This window comes from Lissotriton vulgaris, chromosome 10, assembly GCF_964263255.1.
Source record: "Lissotriton vulgaris chromosome 10, aLisVul1.2, whole genome shotgun sequence".
In the NCBI taxonomy this organism is placed as follows: Eukaryota; Metazoa; Chordata; class Amphibia; order Caudata; family Salamandridae; genus Lissotriton; species Lissotriton vulgaris.
Genome location: NC_141698.1, coordinates 927,754,038 through 927,770,645, shown reverse-complemented (window position 1 = coordinate 927,770,645; position 16,608 = coordinate 927,754,038). Strand labels below are relative to the sequence as shown.

The 16,608-nt window shown below is 49.1% G+C and overlaps 1 protein-coding gene across 4 annotated transcripts in view; it reads right to left on the bottom strand.

Annotated features, from left to right (window-relative positions):
• Positions 1–16,608, bottom strand: part of ICA1 (islet cell autoantigen 1) — a 315,337-nt gene that overhangs the window by 15,718 nt on the left and 283,011 nt on the right. For all 4 annotated transcript variants that reach the window (XM_086941905.1, XM_086941907.1, XM_086941906.1 and 1 more), the window contains one exon: positions 1,082–1,177. In XM_086941905.1, the coding sequence (XP_086798031.1) occupies positions 1,082–1,177 (96 nt within the window). The remainder of the gene's footprint in view (positions 1–1,081; positions 1,178–16,608) is intronic.

Sequence of the window (16,608 nt, the reverse complement as noted above, 5' to 3'; positions counted from 1 at the left end):
GGAAAAATGTTAATAAAAGTCCAATACCTAGCATCCTGCCACCCTCCTTGTTACTTTTCTTCTCCACCCATCCTTTTATTTTAAAATGCAATACCTGTTGTCTGTACACTCCCCACTACAATGGTATCTCTCTTGCCTGCATATCCTAATATTGTTTTAAATACATTTTTAGCTTCCTGCCACTCTTCAGCTTATCTCCTAAATGAAGCTGTGCTCTCTGCTCTCATCACATCAGAGTTCCGGTGCTGCACTAAAAGGCAGAGGTCAGCCTTGACTGAATTCACATCAGCACAGGGGATGTACGCAAATCCTATGCTGATGGGATGGAGCGTACAGAACTGATAGAAGCAATTGAGACAGCCGATATTCAGTCTCGATTCCACCATCTCCTTCTGGACTCTGAAGACCTAGGTTAGATGGAAAACATTGTGGGAAGCAAGCACTTTGCCAGGTGAAATAACAGCAGTGGAAAAATAACATTTGTTTCCCCACTACGGTTATGTCATTGCAGTGAAAACCCGTAATCAGAACCTGGTATGACTACTAAAGGCTCTCTATCAGAGCCAAACGCAAGAAATTTAGAGATAGGTTTTCAAACATGAATTGCAGGCTTTCATGCATTAGGCCTCCCAACTCATGCAAACTCTCCCACCCCTGGATTCAATCTATGCTTTCACATGGTGACAGCACAGAAGGAGACCTATTCCAAATTAACAGCTTCCTCTAGCTGGGTTCCTTTCCTAGTCCTCTTGAATTATGACCAGAGAAAATTCTGAAAAAGGCCTCAACCCCCCCCAAGCCCAACCGCCCCCCCCTCCCCCCGCCCGACCCCTCATTCGAAAATGGCAGCCATCAACACTTACTTTATTAAATCAATATAAAAAGTGGTTTATGGCAACAACATAATGCACAAGTAATTGTGTGAATCACATACAATCTAACAAATAGAGCCAGCAAAAACATATAAAATAATATTAGGTCATATCAGTCAGTGGTTGTTTAAAAGGAAAACATCATGTGCAAAATCCGAAACCTATAAGCACAGAATGTGGAGAATAAGCACAGAGAACCATTTCTATACCTTGTCCTGTTTTCTTGTTAACATCGGCATTTAGACTATTCATTGTCTGTGCTGGTTGAGGTGCAGCTTGCATGGCGACATTGCTGGTTTCCCATCCTGAAATTTAATATTAAATTAGTATTAGTGTCAGAAAATGCATTTTCACAGTAAATAATCATGCTTTACCAGTGGTTATTGACCCTTTGACTTCTGTGAACTCCCACTAAATTGTTACTGGAATCCGTGGACCCCACTGAGTCTTTAGTGGGTGCAAGGGAACCTGGCCAAAGCAACTTTGATGATTTGATCCACCAAACACTAGACAAAAAGAACAAGTTATAAGGTGCACTCTGTACTCTCTAGGGTTGGTGGCCCTTTAGGACGACCTCGTGAAATTGAAATCCTTGTCAAAGGTGAAACAAAAAAATTCTATTTTAACGAAATGTGTACAAGAAAGAGAGCAGAGAAATAAAGATAAAGCCACAATAATTGCATATAATAAGGGCATCGCTTTGGTGTACTGCCTATCCTTGTACCTTGCTTGTGTGACCAATAATTGCCATAATTTCATTTTTAGTAAGGTTTCGGTTGGGGTATGTAACTTTAATGCTGGTCTCCCAGCGAATGTGTTCTCGGAGACAACTGGGACAATGTTTGTGTGACTCCCGATCAAAACAATCAATTATACACATACTGTTTTTCTGCCATTTTTATGAAACAGAGAGGAAACGATTTATCCTATAGCACGGTCTGTTATATTACAATTAGAGACGCCATAGGTTTGCCTGACGTGGCCTCGTTTTTATGTACAGCACTAAAAACTGGCAGATTAGCAAACATGTGATCAACACCTGTGTAATATGCACAGCTCGAACAAATCTAAATGTATTAAGATGCCGATGAACTAGTGAGGTGATGTATATGCTGTTTTTAAGGGTTTTAGGACACAATTTTAGATATCACCCTTTTTATGATAACTTATTGATATGTTTGTATAATTTTATCTGAACTTTTTATGCATTAGTTTCTAAATGCGAAATAAAGTATTGATTGATTGATTTAACAAGATACTTACCTTCGGTAACAATGTATCTGTAAGAGCAAAGCAAGACACGGACCACTGCTGCACATAACTAGGGCCCTAGAAGTCAGGTTGCAGAACGGGGAGAATGGGTGGGGCGGTAAGGAATCTATAACTACTAATGTCTGTTACAGATACATCGTCGCCGAAGGTAAGTCACTTATTCATTTGAAAGAGACTGTAGTTATAGATTCCTTACCCTAGAATAGATACCCCAGCAATGCTAACCCCAGAGGTGGATCTGTGAACCAAGTTCACACCAGGAAGTCCCGGAGAACAGAAAGGCCGAAAAAGCTATCTCTCTGGACTAGGCTGTCCAGCCAGTAATATCTTGTGAACGAGTGCAGGGATGTCCACGAGGCTGCCTGGCAGATGTCAACCAACGGAACTCCACGTTCCAAAGCAGCAGTGACTATCGTCACCCGAGTGGGTGCACAGGCCTACCGGAGGTTCCTTTTTCGCCAAAGAATAACAAACTTTGATAGGACAACCCATCTAGTAATGGACCGTTTGTGCACGGCCCGACCTTTCTTGGCACCCACATAACCCACGAAGAGTTGATCGTCCACCCGGAAAGCTTTATTGCAGGCCAGGTAGAAGGACAGCGCATGTTTTGGGTCCAGATGGTGGAGTCTCTCCTCCTCTTTGGAAGGGTGCGGAGGCGTAAAGGTGGGCAATGTGATGGTCTGGCCTGGAAAGAGGTAACCACCTTGTGCAGAAAAGAAGGCCCAGTACGGACAACTTTTTCCGGATGGACAGCAAGAAAGGGAGGTTTGGAAGCAAGAGCTTGAAGCTCACTCACCCTGCGAGCAGGGGTGATACCGAGCAGGATAGCAGTTTTCAAAGTAAGAAGATGAAGAGGACAATTATGTAGTGGCTCAAAGGGAGCACACATAAGATAAGTGAGCACAAGATTCACACCCCACTGGGGCATTACGAAAGGAGGAGGAAAGAGATGAGTAATGCCCTTTAGAAATCTATTAACAATAGGGGACTTGAAAAGAGAAGGCTGATCAGGAAGGCAAAGAAAGGCCAAAATGGACGAAAGATAGCTTTAAGGGTGCCTAGAGCAGACCCCTGCTGGGCCAAAGAAAGAATGAAGAGGAGAACCTCAGAAAAAGGGGCAGAAAGGGGATCCACAGCCTTTGCTGTGCACCATGCCCTAAATTTGTTCCATCTACAGGCGTATACAGTTTTAGTGGAGGACCGCTAAGATGACGTTACAGACTTTGGGAGGAAGGTCAAAAGCTGTCAACTGCTGCCGCTCAATCTCCATGCAAGGAGGTGGAGGCTGGACAGGTTTGGTGGAGAACTGTCCCCTGCTGCTGCGACAGAAGATCTTCCCGAATAGGCAGGCTGATCGGAGGATCGATGACCATGCTTGTGGTACCAGACTCTTCGTGCCCAGTCCAGAGCCACAAGAATGACTTGGGTCCGGTCACGCTTGATCTTCTTCCACGCTCTAGGTGGAAGTGGTACAGGCAGAAAGGTGTACAGGAGGCCGCAATTCCACTTGTGACGAAAGGCGTCGCTGAGCTCGTGCCGCCTTGGATACTCCAACACACAGAACTGCTTGCATTGCGTGTTCTCTTCGTGGCGAATAGATCTAACCAAGGCTTTCCTCACTGTTGAAGGAGACCTTGCACTACCTCAGAGTGAAGACGCCATTCGTGATCCATCATGCACCTGTGGCGGAGTTCATCCGCCCTGGCGTTCAAGGAACCCACCAGGTGTTGAACCACCAGGAGTATGCCCTGATGTTCCAGCCATGCGAAGAGCCTCTTGACATAAGGTCCACGACCCCATAACCCGCTCTGCTCGTTGGAGTTACACATGGCGGTGTTGTTGTCCATGAACACCTGCACTACTCTTCTTTTGACAGAAGGAAGGAATTTTTATTTTATTTATTTTTAAAGTTTTATATAGCGCAAACTTGATCCCGAAGGATATCAGAGCGCTTTACAGTTAGAGGGAGAGAAAGGAAAAAGATCACAAGACTAAAATGGTGAAACAATATGCATAGAAACATATGGTGCAAACATGACAGATCCTATCTAATTCAAGATTAACGCAGAGTGGGCTAGTCAATGATAAGATGACATCAAGGGAGTGATGATACACAATGATGTAAGGGGGGGCGAATACAATTGTAACAAACAGAGTTATTAGCCAATTCTGTAGTATTTACAGAGCGATTGGGGTTAATCGTGTTAAGGTAAGAATTTATTCATGAGGAATTTTTTTGCTTCCACTTTGAAGGCAACCTTGGAGGATATTCTACGAATTTCCGGTGGAAGAGAGTTCCAAATTTTTGGTGCAGCGCCAGAGAAGGCGTGTTGGCATGTTCTCTTTTTGCGGAAGATCTGAGGTTTCAAGAGGAGGGAGTTAGCACTCCTAGACGGTCTACCCCTCCTGATAGTACTAGTTTTTGCGCAAGGTAGATGGGGATTTTGAAGTGGAGGGCTTTGTGGGATAGGCAGGCAATCTTCAGTTGAATTCTAGCTTCAAAGGGCAGCCAGTTTAGAGATTTTAAGACCGGGTAGATGTGGGCATTTCGCTTGGTGTTCGTGATCAATCTGGCCGCCTTCTTCAGTGAAGTCTTTAGGGGGTCCAGAGTGTTCAAGATTGATCGCCCGAAGGTCCGAAAGGTTGATGTGGAGCCCGGACTCCACCGGAGACAAGAGGCCTCTGATCTCCACCTCTCCCATGTGATTGCTCCATCCCAAGAGTGACGCATCTGTCACCGCTGTGAACTCTGGTACAGGAAGAAAGAGGCATCTGCTGTTGACCCAATCCTGGTTCATTAGTCACCACCGCAATTGGCTCGTAGCCCCCTCCGAGATTTGGACGACATCGGAAAGATTCCCCATATGCTGCACCCACTGGAACTTCAGGTCCCACTGCAGAGCCCGCATATGCCATCTGGCATGATCTACCAGCCGGATGCCTGAGGCCATGAGGCCCAGCAGTCTCAGGGTCATTCACATCGATTTACTGGATAGAGGCTGAAACATCGGTATCACAGCCCGAATATCCCAGACGTGCTGCTTGGGAGGATAAGCCCGAAACTGCGCTGTATCCAGAACTGCTCCGATGAAAAGGAGCTTCTGAGAGGGAATCAGGTGCGACTTTGGCATTTTGATAGTGAACCCCAGCGAATGCAGGAGGTCTGCCGTATCCTGGAGGTGGGATAGCAGAGCCACGGGCGAGTCAGTCTTCAACAGCCAGTCATCGAGATAGGGGAAGACTGGAACCCCTGATCTGCGCAGATGTGCTGCGACCACCGCCATAACTTTTGTGACACTTGAGGGGCGCTGGTAAGGCCCAAGGGGAGCACAGTAAACTAAAAATGCACGTGGTCTACCATGAACCATAGGTAACGCCTTTGGGCAGGCAAGACGGGGATGTGAAAATAAGCGTCTTGCAAGTCTACCCCCACCATCCAGTCTCTAGGGTCAAAGGCAGAAAGGACCTGGGCCAAGATTAACATTTTAAACTTCTCCTTCCGGAGGAAGCGGCTGACAACCCTGAGGTCTAAGATGCAGGCCTTTGTTCTTCTTGGGTAACAGGAAGTAATTGGAGTAACAGCGATGACCTACTTCCGGCACAGGGACCCGTTCAATACCTCCCTTGGCCAAGAGAGCTGTTAACTTTCTGGCAGAGAAGGGCAAAGTGATCCTCCGACATGCGATGGAGCGTTGATAGCATGTAGGGAGGAGTAGTCTCGAAGGGGAGGGAGTAGCCCCTTGAGACTATCTCCAAATCCCACCTGTCCGATGTGATGTTGTGCCAGTGGGGGAGGTGATGGCTGATCCTGGTGCCCACTTGCGACTGGTGGCCATGAAAAGTCGGACTAGGAAAGTTTGGAGGCTGCTGCAGGGGGGACACTGGTGGACTGGACCTCCCGCTGGCCACCAGACCGGAAATGCCTGGGACTCACATCCCCGGCCACGCATAGACTGGGTAGTTTGCGCAGACCTGTGGCTCTGGGCCGAACGTGGTGGGGCACCCCTTCCATAGCCAAGAAAGGGGCGAAAGGCAGACTACACGGGCGAGAAGTTGCTGCGAGGCCCAAGGATCTGGCCATGGCCCTAGAGAACTTGGAGGATTGTCTGCCTTGTCACCAAACAGGCGACAGCCATCAAAGGGCATGTCCAAAAGGGTGGATTGGACATCTCCAGAGAAGCCAGACGCAGCACCTCAAAGCTACCGACATGGAAACCGTTCTACCCAGTGAGTCAGCAGTATCCAGTCCACATCGGATGGTGAACTTCGCGGTGTCTTGACGCTCAGCAACAGCGCAGGTGAGCACTGCCCCGGGCCTCCTCCGAGCACTGTGGCAGCACTTGCGCAACCGTATCAATCAATCAATCAGAGTACTTGTAAAGCGCGCTACTCACCCGTGAGGGTCCCAAGGCGCTCAGGGGAGGGGGGTGCTGCTACTGCTCGAAGAGACAGGTCTTGAGGAGTCTTCTGAAGGCGAGTAGGTCTTGGGTCTGCCGTATGTGGGTAGGGAGGGTGTTCCAGGTCTTGGTGGCGAGGTAGGAGAAGGATCTGCCGCTGGAGGTCGTTCGTTGGATGCGGGGGACAGCGGCGAAAGCGAGGCTGGCGCAGCAGAGATGGCGGGTGGGGGTGTGGAAGCGGAGTCTGCTGTTCAGGTAGGCTGGTCCGGTGTTGTGGAGTGCTTTGTGTGCGTGGGTGAGGAGCTTGAAAGTGATCCTCTTGTCGACGGGGATCCAGTGTAGGTCTCTCAGGTGGGGGGTGATGTGGCTGCAGCGGGGGACGTTGACGATCAGTCGGGCTAAGGTGTTTTGGATGCCTTGTAGTCGTCGTAGGTGTTTGGCTGGGATTCCTGCGTAGAGTGCGTTGCCGTAGTCCAGTCTGCTGCTGACGAGGGCCTGTGTCACCGTTCTTCTTGTTTCGATCGGGATCCACTTGTAGATCCTGCGGAGCATGCGGAGGGTGTTGTAGCAGGAGGAGGAGACTGCGTTGACCTGCTTAAACATGGAGCGGGAGGAGTCGAGGATGAATCCTAGCTTGCATGCATGGTCAGTGGGTCTTGGTGCTGTTCCCAATGTGGTCGGCCACCAGGAGTCGTCCCGGCCTGAGGGGGTGGGTCCGAGGATGAGGACCTCAGTCTTGTCCGAGTTCAGCTTCAGATGGCTGCTCCTCATCCAATCGGCGACGGCCTTCATTTCCTTGTGGAGGTTGGTTTTGGCGGTGTGTGGGTCCTTGGTGAGGAAGAGGATGAGCTAGGTGTCGTAAGCGTAGAAGATGATGTTGAGGTCGTGATGGCGGGCCACTTGTGCGAGAGGGGCCATGTAGACGTTGAACAGCGTTGGGCTGAGGAATGAGCCCTGGGGGACGCCGCAGATGTCGGTGGCTTCAGATCGGAAGGGTGGGAGGTGGACACTCTGGGTTCTGCCGGAGAGGAAGGACATGGTCCAGTCAAGAGCCTTCTCTTGGATTCCGGCTTCTAGGAGGCGTGTCTTTAGAGTGCGATGGCAGACCGTGTCGAAGGCGGCTGATAGGTTCAGGAGGATGAGGGCTGATGTTTCTGCATTGTCTAGTTGGTGCCTGATGTCGTCTGTGGCGGCGATGAGGGCTGTCTCGGTGCTGTGGTTTCGTCTGAATCCAGACTGGGACGGGTCCAAGATGTTGTTGTCTTTGAGGTGGCGGGTCAGTTGCATGTTGACGATTTTCTCGATGACCTTTGCCGGGAACGGGAGCAGGGAGATGGACCTGAAGTTCTTGAGGTCCTTGGGGTCCACTTGGGGTTTCTTGAGGAGGGCGTTGATTTCGGCGTGCTTCCAGCTTTCCGTCAATGTCACTGTTTCAAAGGAGATGTTGATGACCTTCCTTAGTTGGGGTGCGATGGCTGCGTCTGCTTTTTTGAATACGTGGTGTAGGCACGGGTCAGACGGAGATCCTGAGTGAATGGAGTTCATGACCTTGCATGTCTCGTCATCATTTGACCAGGAGGTCAGACCGTTGGCGCTGGTGGTGTTCACAGGGGAGGTGGAGTCTGGCGTAGTCGGGACAGTCGTGGTGTTGAAGCTGTCGGGGATGTCAGATCTTGCGGTGGAAGAAGATGGCTAGTGAGTCGCACAGTTCTTGTGAGGGCGGGATGTCGTTGGCATTGGCGCTGGGGTTGGAGAGTTCCTTTACGATGCTGAAGAGCTCTTTGCTGTTGTGTGCGTTGTTATCCAAGCGGGCTTTGAAGGAGGATCTCTTGGCTAATCTGATGAGGTGGTGGTGTCTGCGGGTGGCGTCCTTGTGGGCTGCGTGGGTGTCCGTGTGCGTTTGTGGAGCCATGTCTTCTCCAGTTTCCGGCATGCGCGTTTAGAGGTCTGGAGCTCGTTGGTGAACCAGGTGGCTCTCTTGTTGGCATGGCTGTTGGAGGGTTTCTTGAGCGGGCGAGGGTGTTGGCGCAGTCGTCAATCCACTGTCTGAGGTTTCGGGCTGCGGCGTCTGGGTTGGTGGGGTGGTTGGTTGGGTTCTTGGCGAGGGAGGTGATCAGCTGGTCTTCGGTGACTTTGCTCCAGCAGTGGCGAGGCAGCTGTTGGGTGTGGTGGTGCGTGGTTGGCTTCTTGAAGTTGAAATGGATGCAGCGGTGGTCGGTCCAGTGGAGTTCGGGGGTATGGTCGAAGGCGACCTGGGTGTATAACAGCCCAAGAGACATACAGTGTTCACCAACCGCTGGCGGAAGAAAACATCTTCTTCCCAAGATGGTCCAGCTTCGTGGGTTCCCTATCTGGGTGAGCAGTAGGGAATACCTTTCGAGGATGAGCCTTGGACCACCAAGCTCTCAGGAGTAGGGAGAAGAAAAGTGGGTCTCCCGGGGCCGGGCGGTGGCGTCGGGCAATCATCTTGTCCAAAGGAGCTCCTGTTTTGGGCTTGGACCAAGGGCCTACAAGGATGTCAGGGAGGGCCTAATTAAAAGGCAGGATGGGCTTCGAAGAGGCTGCTGCTGGCTAAAGCACATCAGTCAGGAGGTTAGTCCTGGCAGCCACCGTAGAAAGGTCAAGGCTCAAGGCCTCAGCCACCCTACGCAACACTACCGCGCAAGAAGCTCCCTCCTCGGTAGCCACAGTAGGGGGGGAGAAAGCATACTAAGGTCTGGGCAGGTTGTCCAGACCACTGGCATCACCAAACTCATCCTGCCAGTCGGCTCCTCAAGTTGGTCTGCTAGAGGGTCCACAGACCCCTCCCAGTCCTCCTCACCCTCTTCTGGCTGTCACTTAGGTGGATAGGGAATGCCAGGGATGAACAGCGGTACAAAAGTACCTGCCGGTACCTAAGTCGGTCGGTGCTGGGTTCAAGTCGGGGGTGAGGCTGGGGTTGACGCTGGTTGGGGGCGCAACTGGCTTCGGGGCGTGGTCACTGAAATCGGCAAACGGGCAAGTACCGTGAGGTCGAGCGGCACCAATCTGGATCTATGCCTGGCTCCTCGGTGGCCCCACCAGCATCGGAGCCGAGGTCACGAGCTTCGAAGGCCCAGGTCCCCGAGCAGAGTCCACGGTGCCCAAAGGCACGACGGCGGAGTCGGGTGGCCCAAAAATGCTGTGAAGCGCTTCGTAGAAAGCTTAAAGCTGGACAGGGTATGCTACGGCTCCAGGAAAGGGAGGGAAGCCCGGAGTCGTCCCAGAAGCAGGCTCCGATGACTGAGCTGGAGAGCAACGATGCTCCCGGTCCGCGTCGTGTCAGCCGACAGATGGGGAGAAGGTGAAGACCGGCAATGCTTCTTCGCCTACTTCTTGTGCTTCGACTTACCGGAGGAATGTGAAACCCAAGCCATGCCTCCTGCCCTAAATAGTCAGCAATGTGAAGACCTGGCTACATTTTTTCTCCATAAAGCTGAGAAAATATATTCTGAAATGAAGAACAGGAAACCTGATAACCTCCTTCAGCAAACATCTTTATTTTCCCCTGCAGCCAGAGCCACCTCTTAACGAGATAAAGAGGCACCTGTATCTATGGTTAAACTAGAATCCTGGTCCCCACTAGATATGTACTCTTTCCAACTGATTTTAGATAGCTTAAATCTGGTTCACCTTGTGATCCTTTTCCAATCCTGGTGCTTTAACAGCTTGAGTCTCCTTCACTCCTGATAATCATGAAACTTCTGAATGCCTCCCTACAGGCAGCAACAGTTCCCCCAGAGTGGAAGCACGCAATGGTGCTTTCTCTTCTGAAGAAGGCCAATGCTGATGCGGACTAGCGTTTTAATTACTGGCCTATCTCATTGCTTCCGGCCTTCTCAAAAATTCTCGAAAGGCACATAAATTCTCAACTAGCCTAGTTTGTCGAATCACAAAAATTTCTACATCCATCACAGCCAGGTTTTAGAGAGTTTTTTTAAACACAACAACACTCCTTGGAGTCAAGGAAAGACTGCGACATCATCTACACTTAGAAGACACGGTGACCCTCATACTACTTGATTTAAGCACAGCGTTCGACACGGTGTCTAACACCAGGTTAGTGGAGGCTTTAAGATCCTTGGGTATTATTGGACCAGCACTTAACTGGCTAATTTCTTTTCTCACCGATCGCAAGTTCCTGGTTCTTTCTCCAACTGCCTGTTCCAATAATCCTGTCTCCCCCTATGGGGTACCTCTGGGTGACACCCTATGCGGATGACACCCAGATTATCTTGTCCCTCTCTGCTGAGAAAGCATACGTGACATCTGCTCTATAGCTAGGTCTGCATAATATTGCATCTTGGATGCAGGCTAATTTTCTTAAACTCAAAGGGGAGAAAACTGAGGTTTTGATCCTGGGGAAGAATAAAGATCTTTGGGGGCCCCCAACATTGGCCTATCGAAAAGCTTTTCCTCAGCCTACTCGCCATATTCACAATCTAGGCTTCATCATAGATGATTTATTACCTATGAAAAATCAAGCATTGAAGGTGGCTGCAACTTGTTTTACCATTCTGAAATGGCTTAAAAAGATTATCCGGATGTTGAACAGCTCTACCCAGAGAACCGAGGTCCAGGCTCTGGTTACCTCGAGACTAGACTACGGTAACATCCTCTACCTGGGGGCAAATAAGGAGGTGACGTGCAGGCTACATTTAGTCCAGAACTCCGCCGCCAGACTGATCTGTCAGGTTCCTAGAAGTGCCTCAACTTCAGGCTCTCGGCGTGACCTTCATTGGCTGAGTGCGGAGAGACAAATTAAGTTCAATGCCCTGAGCTACATGTTTAAAATCAAATCTGGAGGCCCCTCAATACCTGCAGGCTCTGGTTCACCCCTACTTGTCCTCACGAGTGCTCCGCACTGCCACTCAGGCAAAGCTCTCTGTTCCTAGAATTAGACTGTCACGTATGGGCGGTCATTCCTTTGCCTACTTAGGCCCCACTTTGTGCGCTACTTCGCAATTAAACTGTATATGAGAATTTCTGTAAAAGCCTAAAAACTTGGCTGTTTAATCAATAATCATCCCTTCCTTCTGGTCATTTTCAGCTGGTGCCGGGAAACCAATTTTGGGTAGCTGTTGCGCCTTACAAATTAAAATGAACAAAACATAACTTCGAAGAAGAATGGTGTTGACTCCATGACCGGTCCTGCAACCTTCCTCTTGAATGGGACCTCCAACAGCGCGAGGCGGACTGCCGAGCCTCCAAAAGCTTTCGGGAACGCTCCCACAAAGGCTTCGGGTTCATGGCCCTCCAGTCAGAACACGACTTCCGATCATGGTCGCGTTCCAGGAACCAAAGGCACACGAGGTGCGGATCGGTGACAGACATCAAGCTGTAACAGGAGTCAAAGGGCTTGAAGCCGTTCAGACAAGGGGACATCCCTCGTGCACCAGGAGTCAAGGACTCAACAAAGACTTCGACAAAAGTCAAACAAACATTTGTGAGTTTGAGCTTTTGGCATTGTAAATGACAATGCCTTTTTTATTTGTGTAGGTTTATAAAACAGATAAATAAAAGGCATGGTTATGCAAATGCCAATAGCTCAAACTGTCACAAATGTGAGACCTATTGCATTGGAAAGGATGGTTCTCGTAAACAACTCCACGTTGCAAGCACCAGGAAAACCTCACCATAATTGCGACAGTGAAGGCAGGGTCATTCACGTGCTCTGAAGAGGGAGGGTCATAAAGAAAAAGAGAAGTAGGGGGGACTTTCTTGTTTCACAGCAAGAAGGTGGAGGCATCCTTAGCTGCATCATTGATCATTTGGAGGGAGGGCAGATGACCTGCTAAATTTGGGGGATCATCCCTTAATCCAAAATTGCAGCCTATTCCTGATCAGGTGTTGAGAAGTGTTAATGCAAGCTAGCACATATGCAGGGTGACCCCTGTCCCTTTTCCGGTGTGATTATTCACTAGCCTGTGTTTGGTGAGGGCAGCACGAGCAGCATACCTTTTTAATGAATATAATTAAAATTAATAACTGCATGCAAGCAGTCGCTCGAACGGTTTGTTCTAATAAATTCGCAACCATTGAACACTCAACTGGCCTCAGAAAATTATGCCAACAGATGAAATGTGGTTTAACACACAGCAATTGATCGTCCCCAAAGTAATGTTTGCATATAGGATATATACCAAGTGGTATTAAAGTAGCAGCAGACAACATCTAGCGTCAGTCAGCAAATGCTAATGAAGCAATAAGTTATAAGACCGCAGACTGCAGTCACCAGCGCGGCTTGGGCCCCAGGAATGTGGGCAGGCTGGCTGTCATGAGTGCCTAGCCAGCACAGGGGCTTACAGATGGGCTTAACATCCGTCGTTCGAACTAGGGTCAGCCTGGCACAATGTTGCTCCCCACCCTCCACACAACTTCTTATAGCTGTCCATCTCACCTATCTAGAACCACTAGACATTGGGACGGGTTAGATCATCACCACACAAATGGGACGCGTGAGCGCCATTACTTAGCATGTATATAAAACAAATAACGAGTTGAGTGAACCGCGCACAATGAGAGGCATGGCTGCCATTATTTAACATGTAAATAAAGAAAATAAAAACTGAGTTGGGTGAGCCACGAGCAACAAAACGCGTGGCTGCCATTATGTCGCATGTAAATACATTTAATAAAATTAGTTTGGTGAGCCACCTGCAATGAGATGCGTGGCAGCCATTTAAGTATGTAAATATGAAACCAGATTTTTTAAATTAAGACATCGCCCGCCTTGCAGGTGTTCATGCAGCAGAGGAAGGGGTGGGGGGCGGAGCGCATTTTAAATTTATAGCGCGTTAAAACCAGAAATGCTCACGCCTGTGTCTCCCAACGCATGAGAACTGGCAACAAATTGCAGTGATCCAAGGAAGTATACTACGGAATGTTTAGCCCTTACGTCAATTCCGGTCTTTGCCGCCTTCAAGTAACATCTGCTTAACCACCCGTTCAGGATTACTTTCCAATTGCAGCTTCTTCTTTACTTCTCCGTATACTTTTGTTGCTTTAATAATTTTATTTATCCGACCTTTTTATCAAACTATGCAGATTCCCACTTCCTTCCTTTCTCGTAGCTTCTTGTTTTGGGCTCTCAAACTACGCTGCTGAATCTTGTAAAGCTGAATAAATTCGGCAATAAAGAAACTGTTCAAAGATCCGTGCTTACGATTGTGTTTCTGCCAGCAAAGAGCCAGGTAGTAACCCCTGGTCTGCCTCCTCGTAGCTTGGAGGCGTCCCGTAGCTCCCACTTCCCACCTAGGATGAACCTGACCACTACTTACTGGACCGTCTGTGAATTCAGCTCATACATAGCCCGCTGTCAATTGTTGATATTTCAACGGATGTCATTTGGGCTACATTTCAAATCTTCTGGGTCGTATCACAACCAATCATCATGCTGAACATACTCTCGTAGTTGTTTGAAAGGAGTTATGTCTAAGGTGACCTAGGATTGGAGCGCCGGCGACAGCCACGCCTATTGAATTGTAAACCCAAAGTATTGGTTGGCTGTTGAGTCTGCATGTGTTTCCTTCCAAGCAGTCCTTCCGCTGTTTGGTGTGTGCCATCCCCGTTTTGTAGCGGGCAAGTGTTTCTGTCCGCGGTTTTGGAGAGGAGGGTGTTTGTATTGGTTCGCGCCGGCAGCATTCAGATCTGAGTCCGAACAGTTCTGTCTTCCGGTGGTCAGAGGGAGTGATGGACAGATTCTGTCACGGAGATCCTGTGTCTAGCTGTGTTCTGCCTGTTTATGGATCTGGTGGCTGGTTTTTATTTCCACGAGTAACAGCTAGACCCTCTTCGTTGTAATGTCGGCGTTTCCCACGTTCCTGGTTCTCAGTCCGGCCCGTGACTGACGTGCGTGGCCCGTCTGGGGGTCGAAGTTGTACGCAGTGTAGGGGGGGGGGCGTGCGTGGCGTTGTGTGTGTGCGTGTGAGCCCGTGAGTGGTGGGGGGTGGAGGGGTGCGTGCGTGGCTGTGTGTGTGCGCGTGACCCCGTGAGCGTTGGGGTGCGTGTGTGGCTGTGTGTGTGTATGTGTGTGTGTGTTTGCGCACTTCAGGGAATCTGAGGCAGGAGATGGGCACGGCGCCGGCCTGGACGTGCGCGTTCACAGATACCAATCACCGTGCGTGCCCGACCCCTGTCTCAGATTCCCAGGAAGCAGGCAACATTAGTTGTCGAGCTGGACGCAATGCTTTGCATTGCTTTCTCCAGCTCGACCTAAAAAGAGTTTGTCAAAAAGTGACTAAGGGGCACGCTCTCTCCGGATCTGCGCTGGCTGGCATGGAAAAAGAAAGAACTGACGTCAACGTGCAGGGGCGGCGTCTAAATAGACACCGTGACATCCTACCGAAGACAGCGACGCCGGAGGCGACCGATGCTACCCACCGACGTGCAGGGGTATTGCTACAATTTGTTTTTTCAGAATCCAGTCTGACGCCTGGGTGTAACTCTAAGGTAAGGAACCCAAACTATGGTCTCTTTCAGATTACACAGACAAGCATTGATTCAAACAAATACATGATGAAATAATGCATTTAGTTCACAAACAAGACAAAACAAAAAAAAAAAAATCAAAATTTTTAGTGGAAGGATGACGTTTTTCTGAAATTCAATTTAGACCACTCATTGTCCTTACTTTATACTGTTTGATGCACTTGCAATGCTCCTACAAAACGGATTATACCAACTTCGTTTTTTTTTTATAAACAAATTTTATTGCGTCACTGGTAACATACAGTTTGGGGGTTCCTTCAGTTGAGGGCGACCGCCATATCATATACCACAAAATATTGCTGTAGACAACTTTTACATTTATTAAAAACCAAAATTATATGAAACATACCAGCATAACCATTTTGAACCCAAGCCCTTTGCACTGCTCCATGTTTACATTGTTTCTCACATAAGTAACATTGCTGCCTAAATTGAGTCATATGCAATTTGCTCACCCGCTTCGCTACCCATTTATTTCCAATGATAATGATGACGCAAGTGTGTCAATTTGGGGTATCGGTTGCAGATATATGGACCCGGAAGTCTGCCCATCTCTTCCAGATTTTGAGATGCTTCCGAGGGCTGCCCCTAGCCTTACAGATTGGTACCTTCAGGCCCATAAAGAAGTCCATTCTCTTTTTCCAGGCAATCAACAATGGTGGGGTAAGTGCCTTCCAAAGACTTTCAATGTCTCTTTTGGCCAGGGTAAGCCCCAGCAACAATAGATGGCGCTTGTATATATTGCCTCCGACTCCCTCCATAACATGTAGTAGTCCCAGTCTTGGTGTGATGGGAACAGCCCATCCCAAAACGTCGGAGAGGCATGCTATGACCTCTCCGCCAGAATTTGTCAAGCTTTGTAAAGTGCCAGACTGTACACATGAGTGACTCTTCCTCATGTCTACTCCGCAGACACTCAGGTGAGGATATTAAGCCCACCTGCCATAACCTCTGCCTGGTATAGTAGGCCCGATGGGGATACTTAAATTGAATAAGACGTAGCCGGGTTGTCATCGCCGCAACCCGCGGGGTTGCCAGCTCTTCCGCCCAGTCATCCCCATCCAACTGGCCCAGGTCAAGCACCCACACCTCTCGGAGTTTGTCTAGTGTGGTGGGGATGTTGGTCACCAGGGATTGATATATTTCCACAATTTTGTGCTCGCTCAAGTCCCCCATAAACACTTTTGCCTCAATGGGATTGAATTCAGGAAGGGCGTCTAGTTCCGCAATGTTAGGGGAAATGGCATAACTAAATTGAAGATTTATAAAATTCGGTTAGAGGCATATTATATTCTTTTTGGAGATCCTGGAATGATTTCAAGGTGGGACCCCTCATAACATCCCCGAGGGTGGATATGCCTATGCTGTCCCAACAACGGAAGAAAGGTAACGTAATAAGTTGGGGTGGTCTGCCATTTTCCCACAGTGGGATTTCCCCCGTCACTCTACCCCACCACCCCATCTTGTGATGGGATTGTTTCCAAAGTTGGAATACTACCTGTGTGGCAAGGGGCAGGGATTGGCGTAGAGGCACCGAATACAGGATAGTGTGCAGA